The sequence below is a fragment of the Macaca mulatta genome, chromosome 13 (assembly GCF_049350105.2).
Source record: "Macaca mulatta isolate MMU2019108-1 chromosome 13, T2T-MMU8v2.0, whole genome shotgun sequence".
Classification (NCBI taxonomy): domain Eukaryota; kingdom Metazoa; phylum Chordata; class Mammalia; order Primates; family Cercopithecidae; genus Macaca; species Macaca mulatta.
Genome location: NC_133418.1, coordinates 81,564,192 through 81,589,586, shown reverse-complemented (window position 1 = coordinate 81,589,586; position 25,395 = coordinate 81,564,192). Strand labels below are relative to the sequence as shown.

At 46.7% G+C, this 25,395-nt stretch overlaps 1 protein-coding gene across 21 annotated transcripts in view; it reads right to left on the bottom strand.

Annotated features, from left to right (window-relative positions):
• Nucleotides 1–25,395, bottom strand: part of THADA (THADA armadillo repeat containing) — a 356,821-nt gene that overhangs the window by 14,582 nt on the left and 316,844 nt on the right. For 10 of the 21 annotated variants that reach the window (XM_077959640.1, XM_077959639.1, XM_015112241.3 and 7 more), the window contains one exon: nucleotides 11,390–11,539. The exons of the other annotated variants lie outside the window; for them this stretch is intronic. In XM_077959640.1, coding sequence (XP_077815766.1) covers nucleotides 11,390–11,539 — 150 coding nt within the window. The remainder of the gene's footprint in view (nucleotides 1–11,389; nucleotides 11,540–25,395) is intronic. 21 annotated transcript variants of the gene reach the window in all.

Sequence of the window (25,395 nt, the reverse complement as noted above, 5' to 3'; positions counted from 1 at the left end):
GACTTTAATACTACTGCCTCCCAGCTTTATGCAGAATCCAGAAAGTTCCCTTACTAGGCGCCCGCCTCCCAGCCTTACCCAGAATCCAGAAAGTTCCCTTACTAGGCGCCCGCCTCCCAGCCTTACCCAGAATCCAGAAAGTTCCCTTACTAGGCGCCCGCCTCCCAGCCTTACCCAGAATCCAGAAAGTTCCCTTACTAGGCGCCCGCCTCCCAGCCTTACCCAGAATCCAGAAAGTTCCCTTACTAGGCGCCCGCCTCCCAGCCTTACCCAGAATCCAGAAAGTTCCCTTACTAGGCGCCCGCCTCCCAGCCTTACCCAGAATCCAGAAAGTTCCCTTACTAGGCGCCCGCCTCCCAGCCTTACCCAGAATCCAGAAAGTTCCCTTACTAGGCGCCCGCCTCCCAGCCTTATCCAGAATTCAGAAAGTTCCCTTACTAGGCACCCGCCTCCCAGTCTTATATGGAATCCAGAGGCTGGACGCGGTGGCTCACGCCTGTAATCCCAGTACTTTGGGAGGCTGAGGCAGGCGGATCACTTGAGGTCAGGATTTCGAGACCAGCTGGCCAACATGGTGAAACCCTGTTTCTACTAAAAATATAAAAATTAGCCAGGCACGGCGATGGGTGCCTGTAGTCCCAGCTACTCAGGAGGCTGAGGCGGGAGAACTGCTTGAACCTGAGAGGTGGAGGTTGCAGTGAACTGAGATTGCGCCACTGCACTCCAGCCTGGGTGACAAAGTGAGACTCCGTTTCAAAAAAACAAAAACAAAACAAAACAAAACAAAAAACCCAGAATCCAGAAAGTTCCCTTACTAGGCAGCCTACCTCACTCCCTAGGCTTTTACGGCTCTAAATAGAACACACACAGTTTATGGTAATGCAATGACCAAATCAAGGTATAAATGACTTTTAAACTCACAACATGATTTTAAGATTTATAAACAGTGTTCAAAATGAAAATGCCTGCGGTTTCAAAGTTTCTGGGAATTTTATATCTTGAAATGGAGTTTACTCCCAGCCCTCTCAAGGTCTTTCCTATCTGTCCCCTGTGGCCAACACTCCCCAGCAGTCTTCTGGAGTGATGACACTTCCCAAAGGCATGGGAAACCACCACTGACATGGCCTTAGGCTGACGCTGAGTGTGGAGAAGCCTGGAGGGCAGGCAAGAGAAGGGAGAGGTCCACAGAAAACCTTTCAGGAACAGGCCAAGGAAGCGAGAATAATTCAGAGCTTAGAGGGCAGCGAGACTCTGGGTTTTGGGCCAACTAAAAAGGAGGAAAGCTCAAACTGTTGCAGGATGGATTTAAATTACCTGCCAAGAGAAGCATCTGAGTCTTAAGGGTTTCAAGACTCCAGGGGTCTACTGCCCAGAAAACTTCCCTTCCTTTAAGCACCAGGCCTTCGGTGGAGAAGTTGGGAGGAGGGACTCTGGGAAGAGGCAGGCTGTTTTCTACTTTGCAGTTAATGTTACTAGTGAAGATAATCGGACTACACTGAAAATGGCAGCACATGAAAAAAATTCACAATAACCGACCCCCAGGAGTCATTTTGCTAGTAATGCTGAAAACCGCAAATAACAAGACAATGACTGGGGGAAATTGTGACTTGGTAGAAACAAACACAAAAAATAAAACAAGTTCTAAAACTGGGCATGAAATGTCCTACTGACTAAAATTGCTGAATAAAAATAAAATCACTATTAAAGGCTGAGCATGGCCAGGTGCAGTGGCTCACCTCCTGTAATCCCAGGACTTTGGGAGGCAGAGATTGGGAGATCACCTGAGGTCAGGAGTTGCCAACATGGTGAAACCCCCTCTCTACTAAATATGTAAAAATTAGTTGGGAGTGGTGGCGGGTGCCTGTAATCCCAGCTACTCGGGAGGCTGAGGCACAAGAATCACTTGAACCCAGGAGGCGGAGGTTGCAGTGAGCCGAGATCACACCACTGTACTCTAGCCTGGGTGACAGACCAAGACTGTCTCAAAAAAAAAAAACAAGGCCAGGTGCGGCGGCTCAAGCCTGTAATCCCAGCACTTTGGGAGGCCGAGACGGGCGGATCACGAGGTCAGGAGATCGAGACCATCCTGGCTAACACAGTGAAACACCGTCTCTACTAAAAAAATACAAAAAAACTAGCCGGGCGAGGTGGCGGGCGCCTGTAGTCCTAGCTACTCAGGAGGCTGAGGCAGGAGAATGGCGTAAACCCGAGAGGCGGAGCTTGCAGTGAGCCGAGATCGAGCCACTGCACTCCAGCCTGGGCGACAAGAGGGAGACTACGTCTCAAAAAACAAAACAAAACAAAACAACAACAACAAAAAAACAAAAACAAACAAACAAAAGGCTGGGCATAGTGGCTCATGCCTGTAATCCCAACATTTTGGGGAAGCTGGTATAGGAGGATCACTTGAGCCCAGGAGTTCAAGACCAGCCTGGGCAACGTAATGAGAACCTGTGTCTACAAAAAATTTAAAAATTAGCTGAATGTGGTGGTACATGCCTGTGGTCCCTGCCACTTGGGAAGCTGAGGCGGAAGGGTCACTGGAGCCTCAGAGTTCAAGGCTGCAGTAAGCTATGACCATACTGCTGTACTCCAGTCTGGGCGTCAGAGCAAAACCCTATCTTAAAACAAAAAAGGAGTTGATATTTAAGAAAATAAAGGAGAACTTTAGGAAATGCCTTCACTGCTCTGTACAGAAATATATATATTTTGAGACGGGGTCTCGCTCTGTCACCCAGGCTGGAGTGCAGAGGTGCGATCTTGGTTCAGTGCGGGTCAAATGATTCTCCCACTTCAGCCTCCTGAGTAGCTGGGATTACAGGCGTGCACCACCATGCATGGCTAATTTTTTTGTATTTTTAGTACAGATGGGGTTTTGCCATGTTGGCCAGGCTGGTCTTGAACTCCTGACCTCAGGTGATCAGCCCGCCTTAGCCTCCCAAAGTGCTGGGATTACAGGCGTGAGTCACCACACTTGCTCAGTATAGAAAATTGATTAAAAGGAATTAAACTGGACTGTAGGAGTTACAATGGAACATGATTTCTTGATGAAATGAATTAATGTTCATATAATTCGGATTAGAAATTTGCATTTACATAGAGTCACAGTGTCCTCCAGGTAAAAATGCTGAAATCAAAACACACGGAATCTGTTTTGAAAGTTTTGTATCTGAAGGAAGAAAAAGGAGGCAAGTCTCCTCCATACTTAGCCCTCACTCATAAGGAGAGGCCTGGGCCACCTCCACAGCCTCCCTGTCGCCACACTCGGCCTCACTCCCAGTATGACTGGGCTCTCTCGGCAGTGTGTGCAGTGCTCTGGAGCTCTCTGGAGCTGAGGCTTCCTCCTCTGCTGCTTCCTGGTTTACCCTTTCTTTTTTGTAGCATCTCATGCTCCGCCTTCACCTCTGTATCCACAGCTACCCGCCCTGACAACTGTGCCCCCTTTTAAACACCTCTCAAACTTGTCTCCTCCCCATCCCCACTGCCACTTCCTTGGTCTATCCTCACCACCCTTCCTCTCAGAACAACGGCAGCCTTCTTTTTTTTTTTTTTTTTTTTTGAGATGGGGTCTAACTATGTTGCCCAGGCTGGGCAGAGTGCAGTGGTGCAATCATGGCTCACTGCAGCCTCAACCTCCTGGGCTCAAGTGATCCTCCTACCTCAGCCTCTTGAGTAACTGAGACTGCAGGCACACGCCACTACACCCAGCTAATTTTGCATTTTTTTGTAGAGACAGGGTTTTTGCCATGTTGTCCAGGCTGGTCTTGAACTCCTGGGCTCAAGCATTCTTCCCACCTTGGCCTCCCGAAATGTCGGGTTATAGGTGTGAATCATTGTGGCCGGCCAATGACAGTAGCCTTCTAAGCAGGTTCCTTGCTTCCAGTCTTGTCTTGACTCCAAGCTTTCCCCTTCCCTGTGGTCAGGGTGACCTGTCTAAGACAACTCTGACCTGATTATGTCTCAGTCTAAAAGCCTTCAGTGCTCCCACAAGGCCCAAATGTCCTACATCCTTAACATTAAAGACTCTTTCTACATGGCTTCCCTGCCCCTTGTTGCAGGAAAAAATAAGTTTACAGCTCTCTTATATCCCTCCCTCATCACTAGTGGATTGGCTGTACCAGCCATGGGTATTTTAGGCTTGAAATTTCCTTCATTCTGGGTGGCTGAGTCCCTTTTTCTTAAGTTCTTCCTGGGCCTTAGTCAAATCTTTTCAAGTGACCCTAAATCTTCTCAGTACCCCATCCCCTTCCCACCCCCATCCAAGCTGTCTGTCTTCTGATTACCAGCATCCCTGTGGTGACCATACTCTTTTTTCTTAAGTTTATTTCCAGATCTAACAGAATGATGACATTGTGCCAATTCTCACTGTCTCGGGAGGTGGGGATAGGTTGGAACATGCCTGCTATTCCTTGTCAGAGCCGACCTGGTGAGGATGTCCATCACGAAAGGACCTCCAGTTCCTCAATAAGTCAAAGAATTACCATGTGACCCACAATTCCACTCCTAGGTACATACCCAAGAGAACTGAAAGCAGGTACCCAAACAAAAGCTTATACATCAATGTTCATAGCAGCACTATTGACAATAGCCAAGAGGTGGAAACAACACAAATGTCCATCCATTAATGGATGAATGGATAAATAAAATGTGGTAGATCCATACAATGGAATATTACTCAGCCATAAGAAGAATTAAAAGTGCTGATTCATGCTACAGCATGGATGAACCTTGTAAACATTATGTCTAATGAAAAAAGCCAAGCACAAACGGTCATGTATAAATCCATTTATATGAAACAATGATAATAGGAAAAGTCAGAGATAGAAAGCAGACTGGTAGTTGCCAGGAGCCAGGGGCTGGGGGTACTACTTAATGGGTACAGGGTTTTTAGGGGAGTGATGAAACTGTTCTGGAACTAGATAGTGGTAATGACTGCACACTATTGTAAAAGTACTAAACGTTACTGCAACTGTATACTTTAAAATGGTTAATTTTATTTTAGGTTTATTTCATCTCAATAAAATATAAACATGAAAAAAGAAAGGGGCTGGGCATGGTGGCTCACACCTGTAATCCCAGCACTTTGGGAGGCCAAGGTCAGAGGATCCTTAAGCCCAGGAGTTAGAGACCAGCCTGGGCAACAGAGTGAGACTCTTTCTCTATAAAAATAAAATAAAATACAGTACAATAAAATAAAATAAAATAAAAGGACCTTCATGGGGATGGAGCGGGAGAGTGTGTCAAGAACAGAGGACAATGGGTAATTCAATTCTGTGCGCCTGAGGCGTTAAAGCAAATGGAATGGGCAGGAAAATGGGCCCATTTGCTTTAAAGGGATTGGGCCTCTTCAATGAATATTTCTCCCCAGGATGCATTCTCCAAAGACTAACCCTAAGAAGGGAGGTGAGGGGTAGACAGATGAAGGTGAACAGAGGGGTTAAAACGAGAGTAAAAAGGGGTCAGGCCTCCTTCCCTGTTTGCTGGGGCCTGGGCTCACACAAGGACAAGAAGACTAGAAAGGTTGCAGCCTGAGAGGGGTGGTCTGCACAGCCACTGAGAAGGGAACCCTTGCTTTCTGGTAATAAAGCAAGACATTTCACATCCGAAATCACCTGCATGGTAAGACTCAAATGTAAGTGGATCCTGTGAAACAGTTTTATGCAGAGAGCAGAGATCAGATCAGATCACAAAGCTGCAAAGAGAAATCTCTTTACCCAAATTACACAGACCCACTTGTCTGGTTTCCATTTCACTGCCTGAGTCTGTTTTATAGTTGTGCTTTTTCATGAAGGCTTTTAAGGGAGGCTATACCCTGACATCATGTGGAAAAAATGTCCAAATACAATTACATTACAGAGCAGCACTCTTGGAAGAGAAGGCAGCCTCGAAGCGTGCTGGTGTCCTGTTTCCTCTCCTTTAAACCCATTTGTTGCTCTCTGCTCTCTAAAAGCAGAAGCCCCCAATCCCAGCTCACCTGGTCTGGTTCCTCTCTCTGTCAGCGTGTGGAGCACCCGTCTGGGAAATACAGCAATCTAAGGTACTGTGGGACTGTGTACTCCCGAGTGGGAGATGTGGCAGGGCCACAGGGAGCTGTGTCCAGCTGGGGCATGCCTAGCACCAGCCCACAGGCCTGAGCCGGCTTGTCTCATGTCACATACCTTACAATCATGGTGAGGAAACAGGCTTTCTCAGAAATCTACTCCAAAACGTCCTTTCTACCTCCTTCCCCATCCTCATGCCTTTTTTAGATGTGTCCTCAGGTTCAGGGAATAGTTTTTCTCAAAAGTTCTTATGAAAAAATAGTTACCCTCAATTAAGATTTGTTGTATTGTGAGCAAATTCTCCATACATGTTATCTTTTCCGTGTTTCTTCCTCCTCCTGGCAGAAGCTACCATTCTCCTGACTTTCCAGTCAGGGCTGTTCCTTCTGTCCCTGAGTCTCTGACTTAGACGGAACAGCACACTCCTTCTGCCACTCCTAGATAGTCCCCCTGCTACCCCCACAATCTCTTTTTTGAAGTCCATACTAACCACCTCCCCATTCTTGTTGGCTAGAGACCTGGTCTTCTTCAGTGACTGCGTCATGGCCACCCCATCTGGGACTTCCACATCCATAAAGATGCCCCTCCCAGTATTTGCTTTCACCATTCTTCAACCTCTTCAATTCAAATACTCCCCATCTCTGATTTTACTCTACTCCCAATTAATTAACTCCCAATTAACCAATTACTCTACTCCCAATGACATCTGAGAACTTGTCATTATTTAGAACTGTTTCAACTCAAGATCTCCAATTCTAAGTTTTATCATCACTTTGAAATGAACATCAGTATCATTGTGAACGTTTAGTGGGTACTTATGTACAAGGCACTATCATACATACTTCATATATATTAATTATAATGACGTTTTAAAGTAGGTTTCATGAGCCCCATTTTATAATGGGGTATAACAGAGAGACACAGTTTAGGATTTGGGATTAAGCCACATAGTCTATACACTATGGCTCCCACATCATATGGCCTCTTTAATATTCCTAACACGACTGTTTAACCTGCTACCTTTTCCACTGAAACTACCCACGCCCCCCAATCCTGACCACATCCTTGACCTTGCCCTCTCTCCCAGGCTATTGTTCTACATTATACAGGACTCCCCACGCCTGTGGTCATCTTCCTAGTCCCCGATGCCCTTGTCAATCTGATCTGACACGAGGCTCAACAATGCTCCCTAGCCACCTCTCCCCAAATGCAATCTACTGTTCTACTTTGAGCCACCAATTCCAGCTGAGTAGCAGCAGTCTGCTGATGAAGCTGTCTATAAATTCACACTGTTTAATCTCAGCTGGACTCTCCATGTCCCCTGGTAATTCTTTCCTTCCTATTCTGGTGACTCCTAACTGATCCTCTATATAAACTGTTCCAATCTTTTCCCTGTCCCTACATCTTACTCCCTAACCACTCATTCTTGACTTCTTGACTTGACATTCTTGATAATCTTGACTTCTACAAGGACATTCAGCATAAACTCAAACTTCCGTCCCCCTCAAAGTCAAAGCTTCTCTAATGACTCTTTTGAAACATTGCCTTGAAGACAGATCAGGGTCTAGGAGATGTGGTTTTAGGGCAGGGGAGTGATATAAATATTTGTATGAGAAGGAGCCACTGGAGGTAGAGAAGGAGAGCCTGAAGACGCCTGGGAGGAAAGGGAATCGTGGCTGGATAGAGGTGATGGGGGAGGCAGAAGGTGGTGTGTGAAGGATGTGTGCAGGGGAAGGAGCACCTTTTTTGCTGAGTTTGAATTGGGGAGGATGAGAAGACAGATGATGTAGCAGAGTGGTCAACACTTGGGCCCTTTGCCTACCTCCTACTTACTTCTAAATTCCTTAAAGGTGGCTCTAACCTCCCACTATTGAACCTTCTCTCTCAACTCTCACTCATGACATTTTCTCAATCCTCATCGTCCTTAACTTGACCTATCAACAGTGTTTGGCATGGGTGACCAAACCTGCCCTCTTGATAGTTTTTCCTTATGTGGGTTTCATGACAATGGAACCTCTTGGTTTTCTTGATGGGTCTTTGTTATTCCCTTTGCTAGCTCCCCTTCCAAACTGCTACGATGGCCTGAAAATGCTGCCCACCTTTAATTTCTCTCCCCTCTTCCAAGCTACCCATCTATCTCTCTTTTTGCATTCACTCATTCAATATGTAATTATATTAAGTACCTACCATGTGCCAAGCACATGGCAGCTATTAAATTGTAGCTGAATTAATGTTAATGTGTAGCTCTGATCACGTTGCTTATTTGTTCAAAAATCTTTACTGGTTCTCTGAGGTAAATGATATCCAGATTCTCTGGCCTGGCATTCCAGGTTTTAGCAGACATCTGTTGTTTTTGCTGCCCACCTTCCATTCACCCTTCTTTGGATAGCTGTCCCCAGTCTCCCTCCGGAGACCCAGCCCTTCCACACCTCAACTCCAGGCATGGGTACCTGCTCCAGATAGGTTCCAGGCCTATCCCTGAACTAATCTCAGAGGCCAAGAATATGATGCCATCATTGATATCTGGCCCCTGAGATTAGATCAGGGATAGGCTTGGACCCCAACTAGAGCCAATAAAATGCAGTGGGGTTGTACTGATATAGGACTTGAATAAATGAAGATGTAAAGGCTAGAGCTGCTGTAGCCATCTTAAACCCCAAGAAAAGTGTGAGCTGATCGAAAACAGAACCAACCTAGGAGAAGAAGGGAGAAATGGCAAGAAACCAGGTCCTTGGGACACTGTTTGAGTCCTTGAATTATGTCATGTCTTAAGCCAGTCTTAGCCTTGGAATTCTCAGTTACATGATCCAATATGCCTCCCCTATGCTGAAGTGGGCTGCATCAGACATTCTGTTACTTGCATCTGAAAGAATCTATTTGATCCAAAGGTCTTTTGTGTCATCCTGCTTCATCTCACCCCACCCTACTCATGCACTTGACGCTTGTACCACACTAACATTCCTTTCTTGAACAGGCCTCACACTCTGTCACCCATGTCTTTCTGGAATGTTCTCCATCTTTCTCATCTTTTCCTCTTGAAATTCTGCCCATCCTTTAAGGTTTGGCTGTAATGAACTTTCCTCCAAGCAGCCATTCTTCTCTAATTTCCTCCAATGACAAATGTTTGTTGGATAAAGTCTAACTGAACACACACTGACATCCTGGATCCAAGGTTCCTCAAACCTGATGCAGAGACCTGGGCCTCTGGCAAACTCATTCGTCTCCCCTCAGGGCTTGGGACTTGCTTCTCGGTCCTCCCACTGGTCCACCTCCTTGTTTCCTGCACTCTTTGGTCATCACTTCCCAAAAAGTTTTTCTGGGGACACTGGCTTTTTGGAACGTTAGCAGATATTTAAAACAACACAAAACACTCCAAACTTCAAAACCAACCAAAGAAGCTTTACCCCAGCTGGAAACTGAAGAGTGTAACTATCTAGTAAGTTTGGGAAATTCTGGGTTAAACAAATATTTCTATTTTAAAAACCTGGGGAGGTGGGGATGGGGGCAGAGTATGTAGCTTTTCTCCAACTTACTCATTACTCATAAAGCAGGTACCAGAGCAGAGGGACGTGCCACATTCTTCTCTGAAAACATATTTAGGTTTAAGGTAGGTGCAGGTTATTTTATATACACATATAAATATCCTACCCTTTGTTCAAGGTGCCTATTTGCTCTGCACAGTGACTATTATGAACACAGAAAACTGTTCATTGTTAAATATGGCATGCTAAGTGGTTTTGCTTTCTGGCAAATCTCCAAACCATAATTATTAAGGGACTGGAGCTGCTGAGGAATTCTTGGGTTACAAGAGGCTTTGATCCTGTTCCCTGCCTTCTTTCCCCGACATGAATTTCCACGGGTGTGGCTGACTTTCATTGTTTTTCACTGCTGTGGTGCTGCTGTGAAGGTGAAGGATTAAACAGGACTTCAAGGGGACAAGGGATTGGGCCCCCCAGAACGGCTGAGAGGAGGCTCTGGCTAAACCTCTCTGCCTTTTGGAGCCCCAAATGGCTGTAACCAAGGGAATGCACAAGCTTCATCCAAGTATTGGAGTCGGGGAATGCTGTGGCCTCCAATATTTGGTTTCCCACACACTCTGGGAAGCTCAGATTCTTCGGCCTCACTCATTATCGAGTTTCCAGCTGGGGTGAAGCCTCTGTCTGTACTAAATGGCTGACAGGACTTTGCTTAGCAAAAGGCAACAGGCCCCGGGTGGGTGAGGCTTTGTAATTTCATTCCCATCAAAGGTGAGAGATCTGATCCAAAATTCCTTGGGCACCTACAGCCATTCGACACGTGTAGCCCTCAAACTCATGTAGCTGCCTCCTTTACAGGGTCAAGAAGAAACCTCAGCTCAGTCAAAGATAATTCGGTGAACTTTTGAGAGAGCCAATCTGCTTCCTACTGAAACATTTGCTGAAATGTCAAGGGGCACATAACCATTCTTTCAGGCTCTTTTAAATTCTCCCCTGCCTGTAAGAAGAGCTAAGAAAGCACACCCAGATGTTCATGAATCCAAGATAGAAGGAATAAAAACACTCCTCCCAAAATGAAGTGGTAAGGTCCTCTTAACTTGGTGAATGAAAAGGCTTCTTTAACAAACAGCAAGTTTCTGGTTTTCCAGCATTTAAAAAAACCCCGCTTATGTCTGGGTGCGGTGGCTCATGCCTGTGATCCCAGCACTTTGGGAGGCCAAGGTGGGAGTTATCACTTGAGCACAGGAGTTTGAGACCTGTGATCAGATCAGCCTGAGCAGCACAGCGAGATCTTGTCTCTCTTCTACTTTTTTTTTTTTTCTTAAACCAGTTAGCATTTGGATCGGGGATAGAACCTTGCTCACTTTTTGACATTGTATTTATTTATTTTTTTGAGTCTGTCTTCCAGGCTGAAGTGCAGGAGCATGATCATGGCTCACTGCAGCTTCAACCTCCTAGTGGGCTCAAGTGATCCTCTTACCTCAGCCTCCGAAGCAGCTGGAACCACAGGCGCACGCTACCATTCCTGGCTAATTCAAAAAAAAAAAAAAAAAAAAAAATTATTTCCCCCCACCCCCCGCAAAGACAGAGTATGTCATGTTGCCCAGACTAGTCTCAACCTCCTGGGCTCAAGTGATCCTCCTCCCTCAGCCTCTCGAGTAGCTGGAAGCACAGGTATGTACCATCAAGCCCAGCTAATTTTCTTATTTTTTGTACAGATTAAATCTCACTACATTGCCTAGGCTGGTCGTGACCTCCTGGGCTCAAGTGATCCTTCTACCTCAGCCTCCCAAACTGCTGGGATTATAGGTGCGAGCCACCACACCTGGCCAACATTTGTTTTTATTCATATTTTAATACAGACAAAATCACCTTCATTTGATAGAGAAACTGAAGGCAAATAGTTCAAGAGAGGACTCCCTGATTCCTGGATCAGTATTCTCTCTCCAAGACGGCAGCTGTCCTTCAGTTTTCTTCCCAGATGAGAAAATGCCTCCCTGGTTATGGGTAGAGGTCCCTCTGCTGATGGGTGGAGAGGGGGGATGGAAAAACAAAGGCAGACAGAGAGAATGGGAAAGAAAATAGACATCAGAGTCCTTGAAGGCAGCAACTAGAAACCAGAAGCTTCTAACACAGGGGACGTCAGAAAGTTGTCCAGACTACCTGTTTTGGGAGGGGCCAGAGTGGAGTTTCCTTCAAGTGTCTGCTCCCACTGGGAGAGGTGGAGAGGGAAGGCACGAGGCCCTCGGGGCGCTTGTCTCTAACCCCAAACCCTGCGCATCCCTATGAAAGGCTGCTTCTCACTGGAAAGGAGCAGGCGATCAATCATAAAGGCAAGAGAGGGGGCTTCTCCAGGGCCAGCGGGGCCCAATTCCAATAGGCTGGGCTTCGGGGTAGCACAGGAGGCTTCTGAGTCTCCTTCTCTCTTGACGGGGTCAACCTAGTGACATCTCCCTTCACTCCACCACCTCAATCTATCCCACTCCCCACCTCCTCCATTGGCATCTGTTCTAGGAAGATGTGCATAAGTTCATTCCAGATATGGAAGGCCTTTCTCCCGGCTCAAGGTGAAGGTCAGTGACTCACATGGCTAAAAATGAACTTAAGGCCACCTATCAATAAAAGCAAAATGAAACGCACACAAAAAGTTAAATTCCCCTGCTATTTAAATTACAGCAAGGAACATACAACCTTATTTAGTAATTACAACCAACACTCAAATATGTAAACTTTAATTACATGTTATGGATCAGTGAGAGCAAAATGAGGAGAAAAGAGGAGAGGTGAGGGTGGGGGAAAGCCACAGACTGAAAGAGAGAAAGTCCAGAGGCAGGCAGCTCAGCAGCAGAGAAGCCAGTGGGAGGAGGGGCAGGTACAGAAAAGCAGGAGTTGGGGGTTTAGCAGGCTCTGGGGCTGAGGTGACGTGTCATGCCTTGGACAGTGCTTATTAGGGGTTATTACTGACACCTCCTACAGCTCTTGATCCTCACACTTTCAGGTGCCTCCCTTAGAAAGGGAGAGCCCCGGTGGCCCATGGAGCAGGCTTGCAGGATTAAATACGAGACACTGAGTAGGTCTGAATTTCAGGTAAACAATAAATAACCTTTTAGTATACGTATTCCCAAATATTGCAATGGGGCATATTTATACTAAAAAAAATATTATTTGTTAGCTGGGTGCGGTGGCTCACGCCTGTAATCCCAGCACTTTGGGAGGCTGAGGTGGGCGGATCACCAGAGGTTGGGAGTTCGAGACCAGCCTGACCAACATAGAGAAACCCCAACTCTACTAAAAATACAAAATTAGCCAGGTGTGGTGGCGGGCCCCTGTAATCCCAGCTACTCGGGAGGCTGAGGTGGGAGAAACACTTGAGCCTGGGAGGAGGAGGTTGTGGTGAGCTGAGATCGTGCCATTGCACTGTAGCCTGGGCAACAAGAGTGAAACTCTGTCTTGAAAATAAATAAATAAAAAAAAATTTTGTTATTTATCTGAAATTTATATAACTGGGTGTCCTGTATTTTTATTTGCTAAATCTGGCAACCCTACACAGGAGACCAAATCATTCTTTGGACGACCTCAATGACCAGGCCAATATTTACACCGAGGGCCGGGGGAAATCAAGTTGAAGGTCACTTTCAGAAATGAAGAGTGAAACAGCACAGAGACTTTGCTAAGCAGGATAGAACTTGGCAACTGGAGGATATCGACCCTCAAGTTTTCCTTGGCTGTTTATTTCCAGCTGTTCTCCTCCAGTACAGCTGAGGCTGTTTTTGCCCCCTCTCCGCCAAAAAGGTTAGGACTAAAAAGAGTAACTACACAGGGCTCACATTGGGACTATGGGTAACCTGGCCTGTGTGAGGCCTCCTGAAGAGTTTGGAGGTTCGGTGGTGGACAGTGAACCTCCTGGAGCACTAAGGAACCAGCAAAGCCAAAATGAAACACAGTCCGTAAGTTCTATGGCGTTAAAAAAAATCTTAATGTCAACTGCTGTCAGTTTCAGGGTGACATAGAGCCCATTTCACCATGTCAAGGGGAGAGGGGCAGTGAAGCTGCCATCAACTAAAAGCTCCAGGTTCACCCAGCACTTGCTGAAGAGGGCCCAAAGTGATGATGATAGGGGTCACTACTACTGCCCTTGCTAGGGGGCCAGGAAAGGCTGTCTTGGGGCTGAAACAAAGAGCTACTGCTCCTGAGTCCTGGTCCATGAATGCTGGCCAGGGAAACCTGGCAAGGTCAGGAATCACAACCATTGGCTACAACTGAGACAGTACATGATTGTCTGCTCCCTGCCAGTCCCTCCTACTCTGACTGCACGTCCTGCCAGTTCATGCATTTATGCTCCCTGCCAGGCCCCTGTAGGCAGCAGAGGCCCTATAGGCAGTAATTCATAATATGGAGCTTTCTAGACTTAAAACAATTACAGAGTTATAGAGAATAATAACTTCTTATAGCTGACAGTGGAATCATTCCAGATGTTCTGTTCTGACTTGCTTTTTTCAGTTAACAATATATCATGGATGCCTTTGCACGTGGGTTCATACCGATTTACTCCATTTTTAACTGCTGCATAGTATGTGGAGGTATTAACGTTTACTTAACTAATCCTCTGATGAATATTTAGGTTATTCCTTTTCCTGTTATAAACATCACTGAAAGGAATACCTTATACATATATCTTTGTGCCCTTGTGCACATATTCCTATAGGATAAATTTCCTAAAAGGGAATTGCTGGCCCAATTGGCATAAACATTTAAATTTCTATAGATACCATTAAACTCTCTCTAAAAATATACCAATTTATAGTTCCACCTGGTAATATCATGCCTGTTTCTTCACAGCTCTCACCCTAGTGACAGCAATTATTATTATTATTATTTTTTGAGATGGAGTCTCGCTCTGTCGTCCAGGCTGGAGTACAGTGGAATGATCTCAGCTTATTGCAGCCTACGCCTCCCTGGTTCAAGCAATTCTCCTGCCTCAGTCTCCCAAGTAGCTGGGATTACAAGTACCTACCACCATGCCCAGCTGGTCTCAAACTCCTGAACTCAAGTGATCCTCTAGCCTCGGCCTCTCAAAGTGTGGGATGACAAGTGTGAGCCACCACACCTGGCCAAGAGTAATCTTTTTATTCTGTGCCCATAAGATACAGGGAAATGACAGGGTGCTGATGTTCTAATTGGTATTTCTTTTTTATTAGTGAGGATGAGCATTTTTTTCATGCGTGTACTGTTCACATCTTTTTTCTTCTACAGAGTGCTTGGTTTTTATGTTTTGCCTCTTTTTCTATTATCTTCATTTACTGACTTTAAAGACTTCCTCGTACACTATTCATAAAAATTTAATTGCCTAATATATTGCCTGAAGTCCCAGCTACTTGGGAGGCTGAGGTAGGAGGATCACTTGAGCCCAGGAGGTACAATGCAAGTACTTCCTCTGAGGAGAGTCTCATCTACTGAAATCTTGATTGTGTTTTCCTCTGTATGGGCCTATGAGGAGTCTTTAATTTTTTGTGTTGTCATTGGCATAACGGATTTAGAAGAGTGTGCTTAAATATCTAAGTGGCATTTTGTTGTTATATTTTTATTTTACATTTCTAGTGTGCTTGCAATTTGGTCAGAATGTGGCCTAGGAAGATTTCTTTATGAAATGGAAATTTTTTTGGTGACATGAAATATGATCAGTTTTTGTAAATGTTATGTAGCTGTTTGAAATGGATGTTTATCTTCTGTCAGAGTACAAGGTTTATACCTATACAAACTTTTAAGTCTGGTATTTAAATCCTTTAAGGCCTCATTCATCTTTGGTTGGCTTGACCTTTTACATTCTGAGAAAGGAAAGGTATCCTACTATGGCTGTATTTTAATAACTTTTGCCTAATATTTTGTAGAGCGTCTTTTGGTAAATCTGGATGCTATTTTGCCCGATACGTAAAGGTGCATGCCTGTTATTTTGTGGATAACTTTTATCATTATCCAGTGTTTCTCTTCCTGTCCATCTTCATACTTTTTGTCTTAAATTTGTTTGCCTAATATTATTGCCACCCGTGCTTTCTTTCTGTTACCATTTGCCTGAAACAAATTTGTGCATTTCTTTTTTCTTCTCTCTTTTTTTTTTTTTTTTTTTGAGAAGGGGTCTTGCTGTGTCACCCAGGCTGGAGTGCAGTGGTCCAATCTTGGCTCACTGCAACCTCCACCTCCTGGGCTCAAGCAATTCTCCTACCTCAGCCTCCTCAGTAGCTGGGACTACAGGCATGCACCATCATGCCCAGTTAATTTTTGTATTTTTGGTAGAGATAGGCTTTCGCCATGTTGCCTGGTTTGTGCTTTTTTTTTTTTTTTTTTTTTTTTTTTGAGACGGAGTCTCGCTCTGTTGCCCAGGCTGGAGTGCAGTGGCTGGATCTCAGCTCACTGCAAGCTCCGCCTCCCGGGTTCACGCCATTCTCCTGCCTCAGCCTCCCGAGTAGCTGGGACTACAGGCGCCCACCACCTCGCCCGGCTAGTTTTTTGTATTTTTTTAGTAGAGACGGGGTTTCACCGTGTTAGCCAGGATGGTCTCGATCTCCCGACCTCGTGATCCGCCCGTCTCGGCCTCCCAAAGTGCTGGGATTACAGGCTTGAGCCACCACGCCCGGCCTGTGCTTTTTTTTTGAGACAGAGTTTTGCTCTGTCGCCCAGGCTGGACTGCAATGGCACGATCTTGGCTCACTGCAACCTCTGCCTCCCTGGTTCAAGCAATTCTCCTGCCTCAGCCTCCCAAGTAGCTGGGATTATAGGTGTGTGCCACTAATGCCTGGCTATTTTTTTTTTTTTTTTTTTTTTGAGATGGAGTTTTGCTCTTTTTCCCAGGCTAGAGTGAAATGGCATCATCTCGGCTCACTGCAACCTCCACTCACCCAGGTTCAAGCGATTCTCCTGCCTCAGCCTCCCGAGTAGCTGGGATTACAGGCGCATGCCACTACACCTGGCTAATTTTTGTATTTTTAGTAGAGACAGGGTTTCATCATGTTGGCCAGGCTGGTCCCGAACTGTTGACTTCAGATGATCCACCCGCCTCAGCCTCCCAAAGTGTTAGGATTACTGGCGTGAGCCACTGCACCTGGCAATTTTTTGTATTTTTAGTAGAGACGGGGCTTTGCCATGTTGGCAAGGCTGGTCTCGAACTCCTGACCTCAGGTGGTCCACCCGCCTCGGCCTCTCAAAGTGCTGGGTGTGTATTTCTTCATTTTCAACCATTCCTTGTAAATTCAGGCTTATCTCTTTATCAAAGTGAAATATAGCTGGATGTGTTTCCTTCTTCCTTAGTAAAAGAACTCTAGTAATGTGCTTAGCCCAAAAGATCATGTTTCTTTGCACATCTTGCAGCAAAATATGGACATATTACTAGGTTACAGCCAATGAGAGGTAAAGGGAAGTGTTTTATGGGACTTTGGGGGTACTCTTTGAAAGGAGAGGATGTACACTCTTTATTGTTCTTTCTTCTTTTCATCTGTTATGAGGATGAGCTAGCTAATGCTTTTGGCAACCATCACGGATAAAGAGGTGACCTTGAGAATTGAAGCCACATGCTAGGAGAGTGAAGCAGAAAGACAGAAGAAGCATGGGGCCTGGGGCCTGCCAATTAGCCTGGACTCCCTCATATGGAATGGACTACAGTCACTTGAGAGAGAGAAAAACTTCCATTGTGTTTAAACCTCTGTTTGGCTTTTCTGTTACGTGTAGACATCAGGATTACCAAAAGACACGCCAGATTTTGCCTTTCTTTAAAAAGAACACTCAATCTAAGTTTGTCTTTTTTTCCCTTAGTGATTTGAGAGAGTTAATTTCTATTTCATTTATATTAGTAGTTACTATAAAATGCCTAACAAACATATTTGCACATTTATTTTCGAAGAGCATTAGGACCTTGCTACTCCAAGTATGATCCCTTGATCAGCTATGTCAGCATCACTGGGGAGTTTTTAAGAAATGTAGAATCTCACGCCTTACCTAGGCCCACAGAAACAGAATCTCATTTTGACAAGATCCTCAGGTGACCTGTGTACATATTGCAGTGTGAAAACCACTACTCTTGAGACTGGCGTCCCCTCCCCATTTCTGTATAATGTGCAATCATCTCCCACTTTCCTTCTTATGCCTGTGATGGCTTCCACAGAGAGCCAAGTCAGCAGCAAGGCATCCCTGGCCTTTGAAAATCTGGTCCCCATCTACCTCTAGCTTTAGTGTTTGTCCTTCTCCCACCCTACCCCAACTCTCCACTCCTCATGCTGGACTAAATGTGTCAGTTCCCTAAATGTGTCACGGCACTTTCTGGGTATACACTAATCCCTCCCCAATATCCCACCCAACAGCTATCCTACTTCTTCCTTGCTAATTAATAGAAGGTCGATTTTGTTCTGGGAGATGATGGTTCCAGTTCCAAGTGATATGCCTAGACGCGTCTCATTCTCCATTGCATGATACTTTCCCCTTCAGCCTACCCTCGTATCTGGGATGGCCATGTACCTGACCTGGCCAAGGATGCATACAGAAATACATGCTGGGGCGAGGGGGGCATTTAAAATACCTGGATAAAAAGAACCCTGTGAGAAGAAAAATGTATGTTCTTAACCCTTCTTTCCTACCTAAAATGTTGGGGTGTATCTGAGGTACACAAGCTATCCTGTAACCATGAGGACAAGCATGGGGTCAAAGAGCCAACATGCTAAGGATGAGAAGCAGAAAGACCAAGCCAGGTCCTCAAGTGACAGTCTGTTTCTCTCTCCCCCCATTCCTTTCTCTTTAATTTGCTCCAAATTCACCCTCCTTTCATCTCTCCTTTAGTTGATGTAACATGGAACTGAGGTATGTTCTAGCCTGTTAGCTATATTACACTATAATATTTATTTATTTATTTTTAAGTTCCAGGGTACAAGTGCAGGATGCGCAGGTTTCTAACAAAGGTAAATGTGTGCCATGGTGGTGTGCTGCACCTATCAACCCATTATCTAGATATTAAGCCCAGCATGCATTAGCTATTTTCCTCATGCTCTCCCTCCCCGCACCCCACCCCTCAACAATACAGCTAAGCTTTTCATTATAAATATCACCCTGTCTCCCTAAATCTCCCCACCCACCAAATCCACCACTCTAAAATAAGAACAGTGGGTTTTTAGTTCCCTGAGACTGAAATTATTTTCCCCCATGGGCTGAGCCAGCTAGCCCCCATCTAGGCAAACCTACCCTTCCTCTCACCTTCTTCCCTGGTTCCAGTTGGCTATGTCATGGGGCACCTTGCCTATTGGGGACTGATCTTTTTTTTAAAGTCTGTGATTTCAAGGGAGTGGATGTTGTGAAATAGAGTGAAAAGAAACTGAAGTCTGAATGTAGTGAACTTTTCCCTGCCCCTACATGTGAATAATGACTTGCTGATAGAAGTAGCTTTTTCTTTTTCTTTTTTTTTTTTTGAGATGGAGTTTCGCTCTTGTTGCCCGGGCTGAAGGGCAATGGTGCGATGTTGGTTTACCAAAATCTTCACCTCCCGGGTTCAAGTGATTCTCCTGCCTCAGCCTCCCGAGTAGCTGGGATTACAGGCATGTGCCACCACACCTGGCTAATTTTGTATTTTTAGTAGAGATGAGGTTTCTCCATGTTGGTCAGGCTTGTCTGGAACTCCCGACTTCAAGTGATCCGCCCACCTCGGCCTCCCAAAGTGTTGGGATTATAGGTGTGAGCCATCGCGCTGGGCCAGAAGTAACTTTTTCAAAGATGAAAAACAATCTAAGATTTATGGACAAGGCTGTTCAAAGAGACTCAGTGCTGTTTGTAGCCAAGGTGGAAATTTCAGATTCCTAGATCTATTGTGGATAGGGAGAAAGGAAGGAAGGGAGGAGCTGAGGGTGGGGCGGGGGAGGCGGGGGAGGCGGGGGAAGAGAGCAAGAGGATAGAGGGTGGAGTTAGAACTGGCTGGAGAAGAACACAGGAAGGTCAGCGCTTTGGAAGATTTCTTGTGCCCGTCTCTGAGTTCTAAAGTAGCGTGAACATGACAACCATTTCCAACAAATGGTGGTGACAGAAACAAATGAACCCACTTTGCTGGCACTGTTTTTCCCTAAGTGCCATGCTGCACACACTTTCAGCATGGATGGAAGGGCGATGGGGACCAGCACTGCACATTGGAGATGAATGAACATTTTATCTGAAACTGGGAATTCTGCCTCTACAGGTTCTGACCCACCCCTCACTGTGTGCTTGGGAAGCCACCAGAACAAGATTCCTGCTAGTTTCTCAGAGTCGAATCTGAAATATTTGGCCAGAAGCTAGATTGTGGTTGGACCAATCTCTTACAGCAACTCCTGCCCATTTCATCCGTCCCCAAAGGCCAGCGGTGGCGGCGGGGGCACTGAAAGGTTGCTGGGAGCAGTGCCGGACCCCGTGCATCTGGACAACCTCCTGGGCCTCGCGGGTGCTGAGCCAACATTTTTGAGTGTATATTTTAAAACCACAGCTTCAAAAGTATAAAAATAGTGTGAAAAATAAAAACAGGACTCACAATCAGAGCCTCAATCACTCTGCTAGTTAGAGAAGTTAGAGAAATAATAAAATTAGAGGAACCAAACTGAAAGCTTTAAGAGCGTTCCCTTGCTTGGCAAGGAGAATCCTGGGGCCAGACTCGTGCAGGGCCCTTCCCTAAGTGCTTAAAGCAGCTCGGCTTCCACTTAAAACGTCTGTTATCACTCCTGTCTCCTCCGAGGAGTTATTTATGAAGAAGGTTTCCCAGCTAGCCTGCCAAGCAAGGCATCTCTAACAGGGGCTGGGCAGGCAGGAGGAGCTGAATGAGAAGCCCACAGAGGCTGTGCTGTACGATCCCACTTCTTCCAACACTCCCAGGCTGTAACTCAAAACTTGAAAACAACCCGAATCCTTTTCCAAACACAAACCCAATGTCTTCTGTCAGGTTCCATATATTTTCCTAACTCCATTCCCCACCCCGACCCACTCCACAGCAGAAACCAATTTTCTTAACAGAGCGGGTTCTTGGGAGTTTTCTAAGTGTTCTCATTTGGAACAGATTAAGGGGGCGAGGAGGATAACCTGATTTTTTTTTTTTTTACTTTTGAAAACACACACACACACACACACACACACACACACTTGAGGGTCTGAAGCAGAACCACTACTATGTTCTATGAGTGGCTTTTAAAAGAGGGGGAATTTCATTTTCTGGTGTGATGGGACTGGGTTGCTTGGGGAGCCCTTATCAACTTGTCCCAGTGTAACCTGACCCCACAGGCTCATTGTTGGGGCCCTTGGGCTTGCCAGGAGGCTGAGCAGGGCACTGACTGAAGGGAAGCTGCCCATCTCAAACCCCATGTCTACATTCAACTCCAAAACCAGGCTGTGCTACAGAAACAATAGGTCTCCCTGTCGTGAGCCACTCTAGAATGTAACATGCTCCACTCTGCTGTGATGGAGGCCTCAGCCCTTAAAAAGCTTAGTGTGGGTGAGAGGAGGAGACTCATAAAGAAGGAGCAATGTACGAGCTAAACTGTGTGGCTGTGACTTAAGTAGAGACACGAAGACTGGAAAGGCTTTGTGGGGAAGGAGGGCATAGGGCTGGGTAGAATCGCGACACTTAACCAGGTTGACCGGCTCAGGGAGGACCTGCCACGCGTAAGCACAGTGGCGGAACAGGCACTGGGTGCCGAACTGCGGCCTCCCCTCTCCACTTCCCCATTCCTGCTCCCTTCTGAGTGTGGCTCCCTCCCTCCTGCCATTGCTCCATTTTTTTGGTCTCTACTAAGTGTATTCTTCCTCCCCAGTCCCCCTCAATTAAAAAGTTATCTTTCTAGTAAATTCTTGCTACCGGTAATGCAACTGCAAAGCTTGTGGGCTTGTTTCCTAAGGAAGTGTCTGCATTTTGGGTGATGTGTGTGGTCCTAAGAGATGGAACAGGGATCAGCAACCAAACTTACCAAGTTGGTGAGTACGTTTTGAACAAAATTCTTATTATTAATGGTTACTTCCTTATAAAATTAGCCATGTAAATTGCTAACAGAAAACATGATTTGGATATATGTAAAGGAAGGTCTGTTGATTTTAGGTGGCATACCACCTGAGAGGGTGGACTCCCAACAGTTTAGGAGCAGACGCTCTATCTAATTCATCCCTGTGTCCCCAGCTGTTAGTGCCCATGCAGCTGGCACTTTCCAGAACCTCAGTGATTAGGACCTGGTAAAAATAAGAAGATAGCAGATTGCGAGAAATGAAGTTCCTGTCTCCCAAAACCCAGTCCTCCCCACTTACATAGAAATGGGCTTTTTAGCTGAGCGTGCGTCCATTTAGCTCAACACATGATTTCTGAGCCTCTTCGGCTGAGACCTGTGGCAGATGACGAGGGCCTGGCCGATGAGATCCATGGAAGTGGTGCATGTGACTTCCAGGTGGGCCCCTCCCTCCTGCCTTCCTGCTCACCAGATTGTGGACATGGAAGTGGGAGCTGGCACTGCCATCTGGGGCCATGTGAGGGATGGTGTGTCTTGAAAATGTCAGAGCACTAAGAAAGAAGGTGTGGGCCCCTTACCATATGGACCATCACGCCAGTCTACTGAGTGCTCTATGTGAGGAAGAAATAAGCTACTGACTTGTTGAAGCCACTACTAACTTCTCTCACAGATGCCAAATCTATACCCTGACTAAAACATCAGCTGTTTCATGCTTGAAACCCCAGAAAATACTTCAGAAAGTCCATTTCAAGATACGCCCCAAGCTGACAGCCCTGGTTGTACTCCAGTAACTTCAGTACTTCAGCTGGAGGTGGGGAGGCAGGAGAGGGGAAAGGAGGGAGGGGAGAGGAGGGAGAGAAGGAGAAGACAAGCTGCTGTCAAGGCCAATTCTTTGTGTTTGATTCCCACCTGCTGTTCTCTGCCTCTGCTCCTGTAGATCAGCCTCACAAGAAATTCACTTCTGACAAACGCAGTGACTGAAGTACAGCAAGGATTTCCTGGCCATTTTGACATTGAGGGAGGGATTTCTTACTTTTAGCTCATCACGATGCATCAGTGAACAGGTCAGAGCACATCTCTCGAATACCATTCTCCTCCTGATGCTCATACACACATTCACATCCAAACTGGGGCTGTATACTCCTTACAAACAGACACTCTGAAAGGTGCACAGATTCCCAACACACCTTTCTATCTCAAAGTACACACCCTGCCCCATGTGTGCAGAGAACCACCCTCCCTGTACTGACCCACCATCACCAGAGCCACTCTCCATTCTGCTCTTCTGCCCATGAGAGGTCTTGCATGGGGACTCCTGTAGTCAAAAAGAGAGCAGCAAAAACAAGGAAGCCCAGGCTTTCACAATCCACCAAGCATCTTCTGGGAGATCTGAGAACAGAACTGGAGAGTTTGGTGGGTTGGATGAGGGCTTCCCAGGTCTCTGGTGTCACCCTTTATGCCTCCTTGGATAACCGTAGGATGGTGAGGAAGGAGGGGCCACCAGCTTGGCCAGTGAGGAGGCCTCTCCTGGGCCCCACCCTTGCCCTGCAGAACTTCTCAGGCAGCACTGTCATGACAGCCTGGGTCTGACCTTCATCTGGCTGTTGGGATGGAAGAAGTCTGTGGCTGAGTGAACTCAGGAGGGCAAAGGGCAGGTGCCAGTGCTGGCTGGGATGCTCAGGAGGGGTGCTCCCGATAGAGTCAGGCCTGAAGCTGGGGCTGGAGGAGTCATCCTCCTTGAACCAGGGATGAATGAGAAAGCAGTGGGGGGGCCCATCTTGCCACCCCTGACAGAGCAGTGACCCTAACACCTGAAACTGGCTTAGGTTCAAAAAGGAAGCCTGCTCGCCACAGTGAAAAGAGAAATCCTGCATTGTGATATGGCCTTGCTGAGGAAAGCGGAAGTTCCTGAGGAAAAGGAAAGCAGAGGAGAGCTGAGGCCATGAGCTGGAGAAGGAAGATCACCAGGCACCAGGCTTGCCCTAACAGGGAAGACAACAGCCTGCAGCGGCGTCAGCACCAGATGGCCTAAGCCTCAGACCGAGGGCTTATCATCACCCACAGGGGTCAGTCGCCGTGGCCAGAGAGCTCGGCTTTCAGAAGCAGCAAGAGTCGGGGCAAAATGATGCAAAAATGACCCTCATTTCCTCGAAAGGAGCCTGTTGTTGTCTCTCTGGGGATTAGTCACTGGGAGGCCATGGTAACAATCCCATCACCCCAGCAACCAGGCCCAGCCAGGGTACTCACTGGCACTCGTAACTGGCCAGCAGATCGAAGACGTTTGCACCTGCTTTTGCACATCATGGGAGCCGCTGCCAGTGACGCACTCGCTGAGACGCAGGTGAACGTCAGGGGGCCCAGGCTCTCTGGAACAGCAACTGACAGCACATGCAACTTGGAATGCGGCAACTGGAGCTCCGCTGTGCTCGCCCACTGCAGCTGGCAGGAATGGGGGTGGAGGTGCGGACGATGGCCTACCTTGGTCAAATCTCTTTCTTTTGAAGAAATAAATGAGAAAACAGATAACTGGCTCCCACATAACTATCTTCCTTCAAAAGCCATTTCCTCTCACCCTCCACTGGTTCACAGCGGGGTAGGACCGCAATTCCTAGCCTCTTCTGTTTCCTCCCCTGCAGCCCCACTGACAATAAGAGGAAGACCCAGTCAGCCATGGAGAGAGGCCCAGAGAGACCAAGGCAGTGGAATCCTGGGCTGACTCAGGGTGTGGTTTGATTGCTGACTGCTGAGAGATGGCTGGTTTCACAGAACACTTAGTTCTTCCCACCCCAGTGTTGCTGGAGTTCCTCCAAGCCCTCTTCTCAAGGCAGTGTTCCATCTTCTCTGCCCTTACCCTACACCACCCCATCTCACCCTGCCAGCTCCTCTCTACCCTCTGAGTCTGGATTATTCTCAGGTGGGTATCCCTACATTTCTGTCACTTCCTCTGTAAAAATCAAGGCTTGGGGGACAGTAGAGGTACTGTCCTGGGCCTCAGGAGACAGTGTCATAGACCTCGTTTTTCTACTCATTATGTGACACTGTGGAAATCATTTACCTTTCCTGGGCTTCAATTTCCACATCTCTAAGTTAGAGGCTCTAAAACCCTCAAGTCATGGGATTCCCTCCCTCCAGGAGGGGCACTGGAGAACAGGAACAGCAGCAGCCTTAACAGAGGACCACCTGCCACCTCTTGCTGCATCTGCCCTCTATTCCCTTTCCCCAGGGCACACTCTGGTATCTCAGCTCTGGTCCCCAACCCATTTTCTTATGCTATGACTCCAGTGTCTTCTTTCAAACACAACAGTGAGTTTAGAAGACCTTCAGTGCATCCCTTTCTCTTAACTCCTGGGTTCTAAACTAGATGCCAGGTTTGGACTCCTTTCCCTGACTCAGAGAGGCTCGGAGAGTGCAAGGCCTCTGTCACCAGAGCTCCAACTCTGGCTCTGACACTTATCTGCCTTGGGACTTTGGGCCCATTCCTTCAACTCTCTGAACTTCTGCATATTCACATCTAAAATGGAGGAAGTATAGTAGGTCCCTATAATCCCAGCTACTCAGGATGCTGAGGTGGGAGGATCCCTTGAGCCCAGGAGTTCAAGACTGCAGTGAGCTACAAGCGTGCCTGTGAACAGCCACCAGTATTCCAGCCAGAGTGATGCAGTGAGAACCCACCTTTAAAAACATAAAAATATAAATAAAATGGAGGAGATAATAAAGTATCTCACAGTGTTGTGAGGATCAAAGGGGATAAAAAGAAACAGGAGCATCAAGAGGGAGGTGATGAGGTTCTCCTTCCCCTGTCCCCCCACTGGCCTGCTCAGAGTGGGAAAGAGCAGACAGGGCTCTGGGAGGAAGGGGCCACCTCCCCTAGGCCTTCCAGATCGATTCATGCAGCCT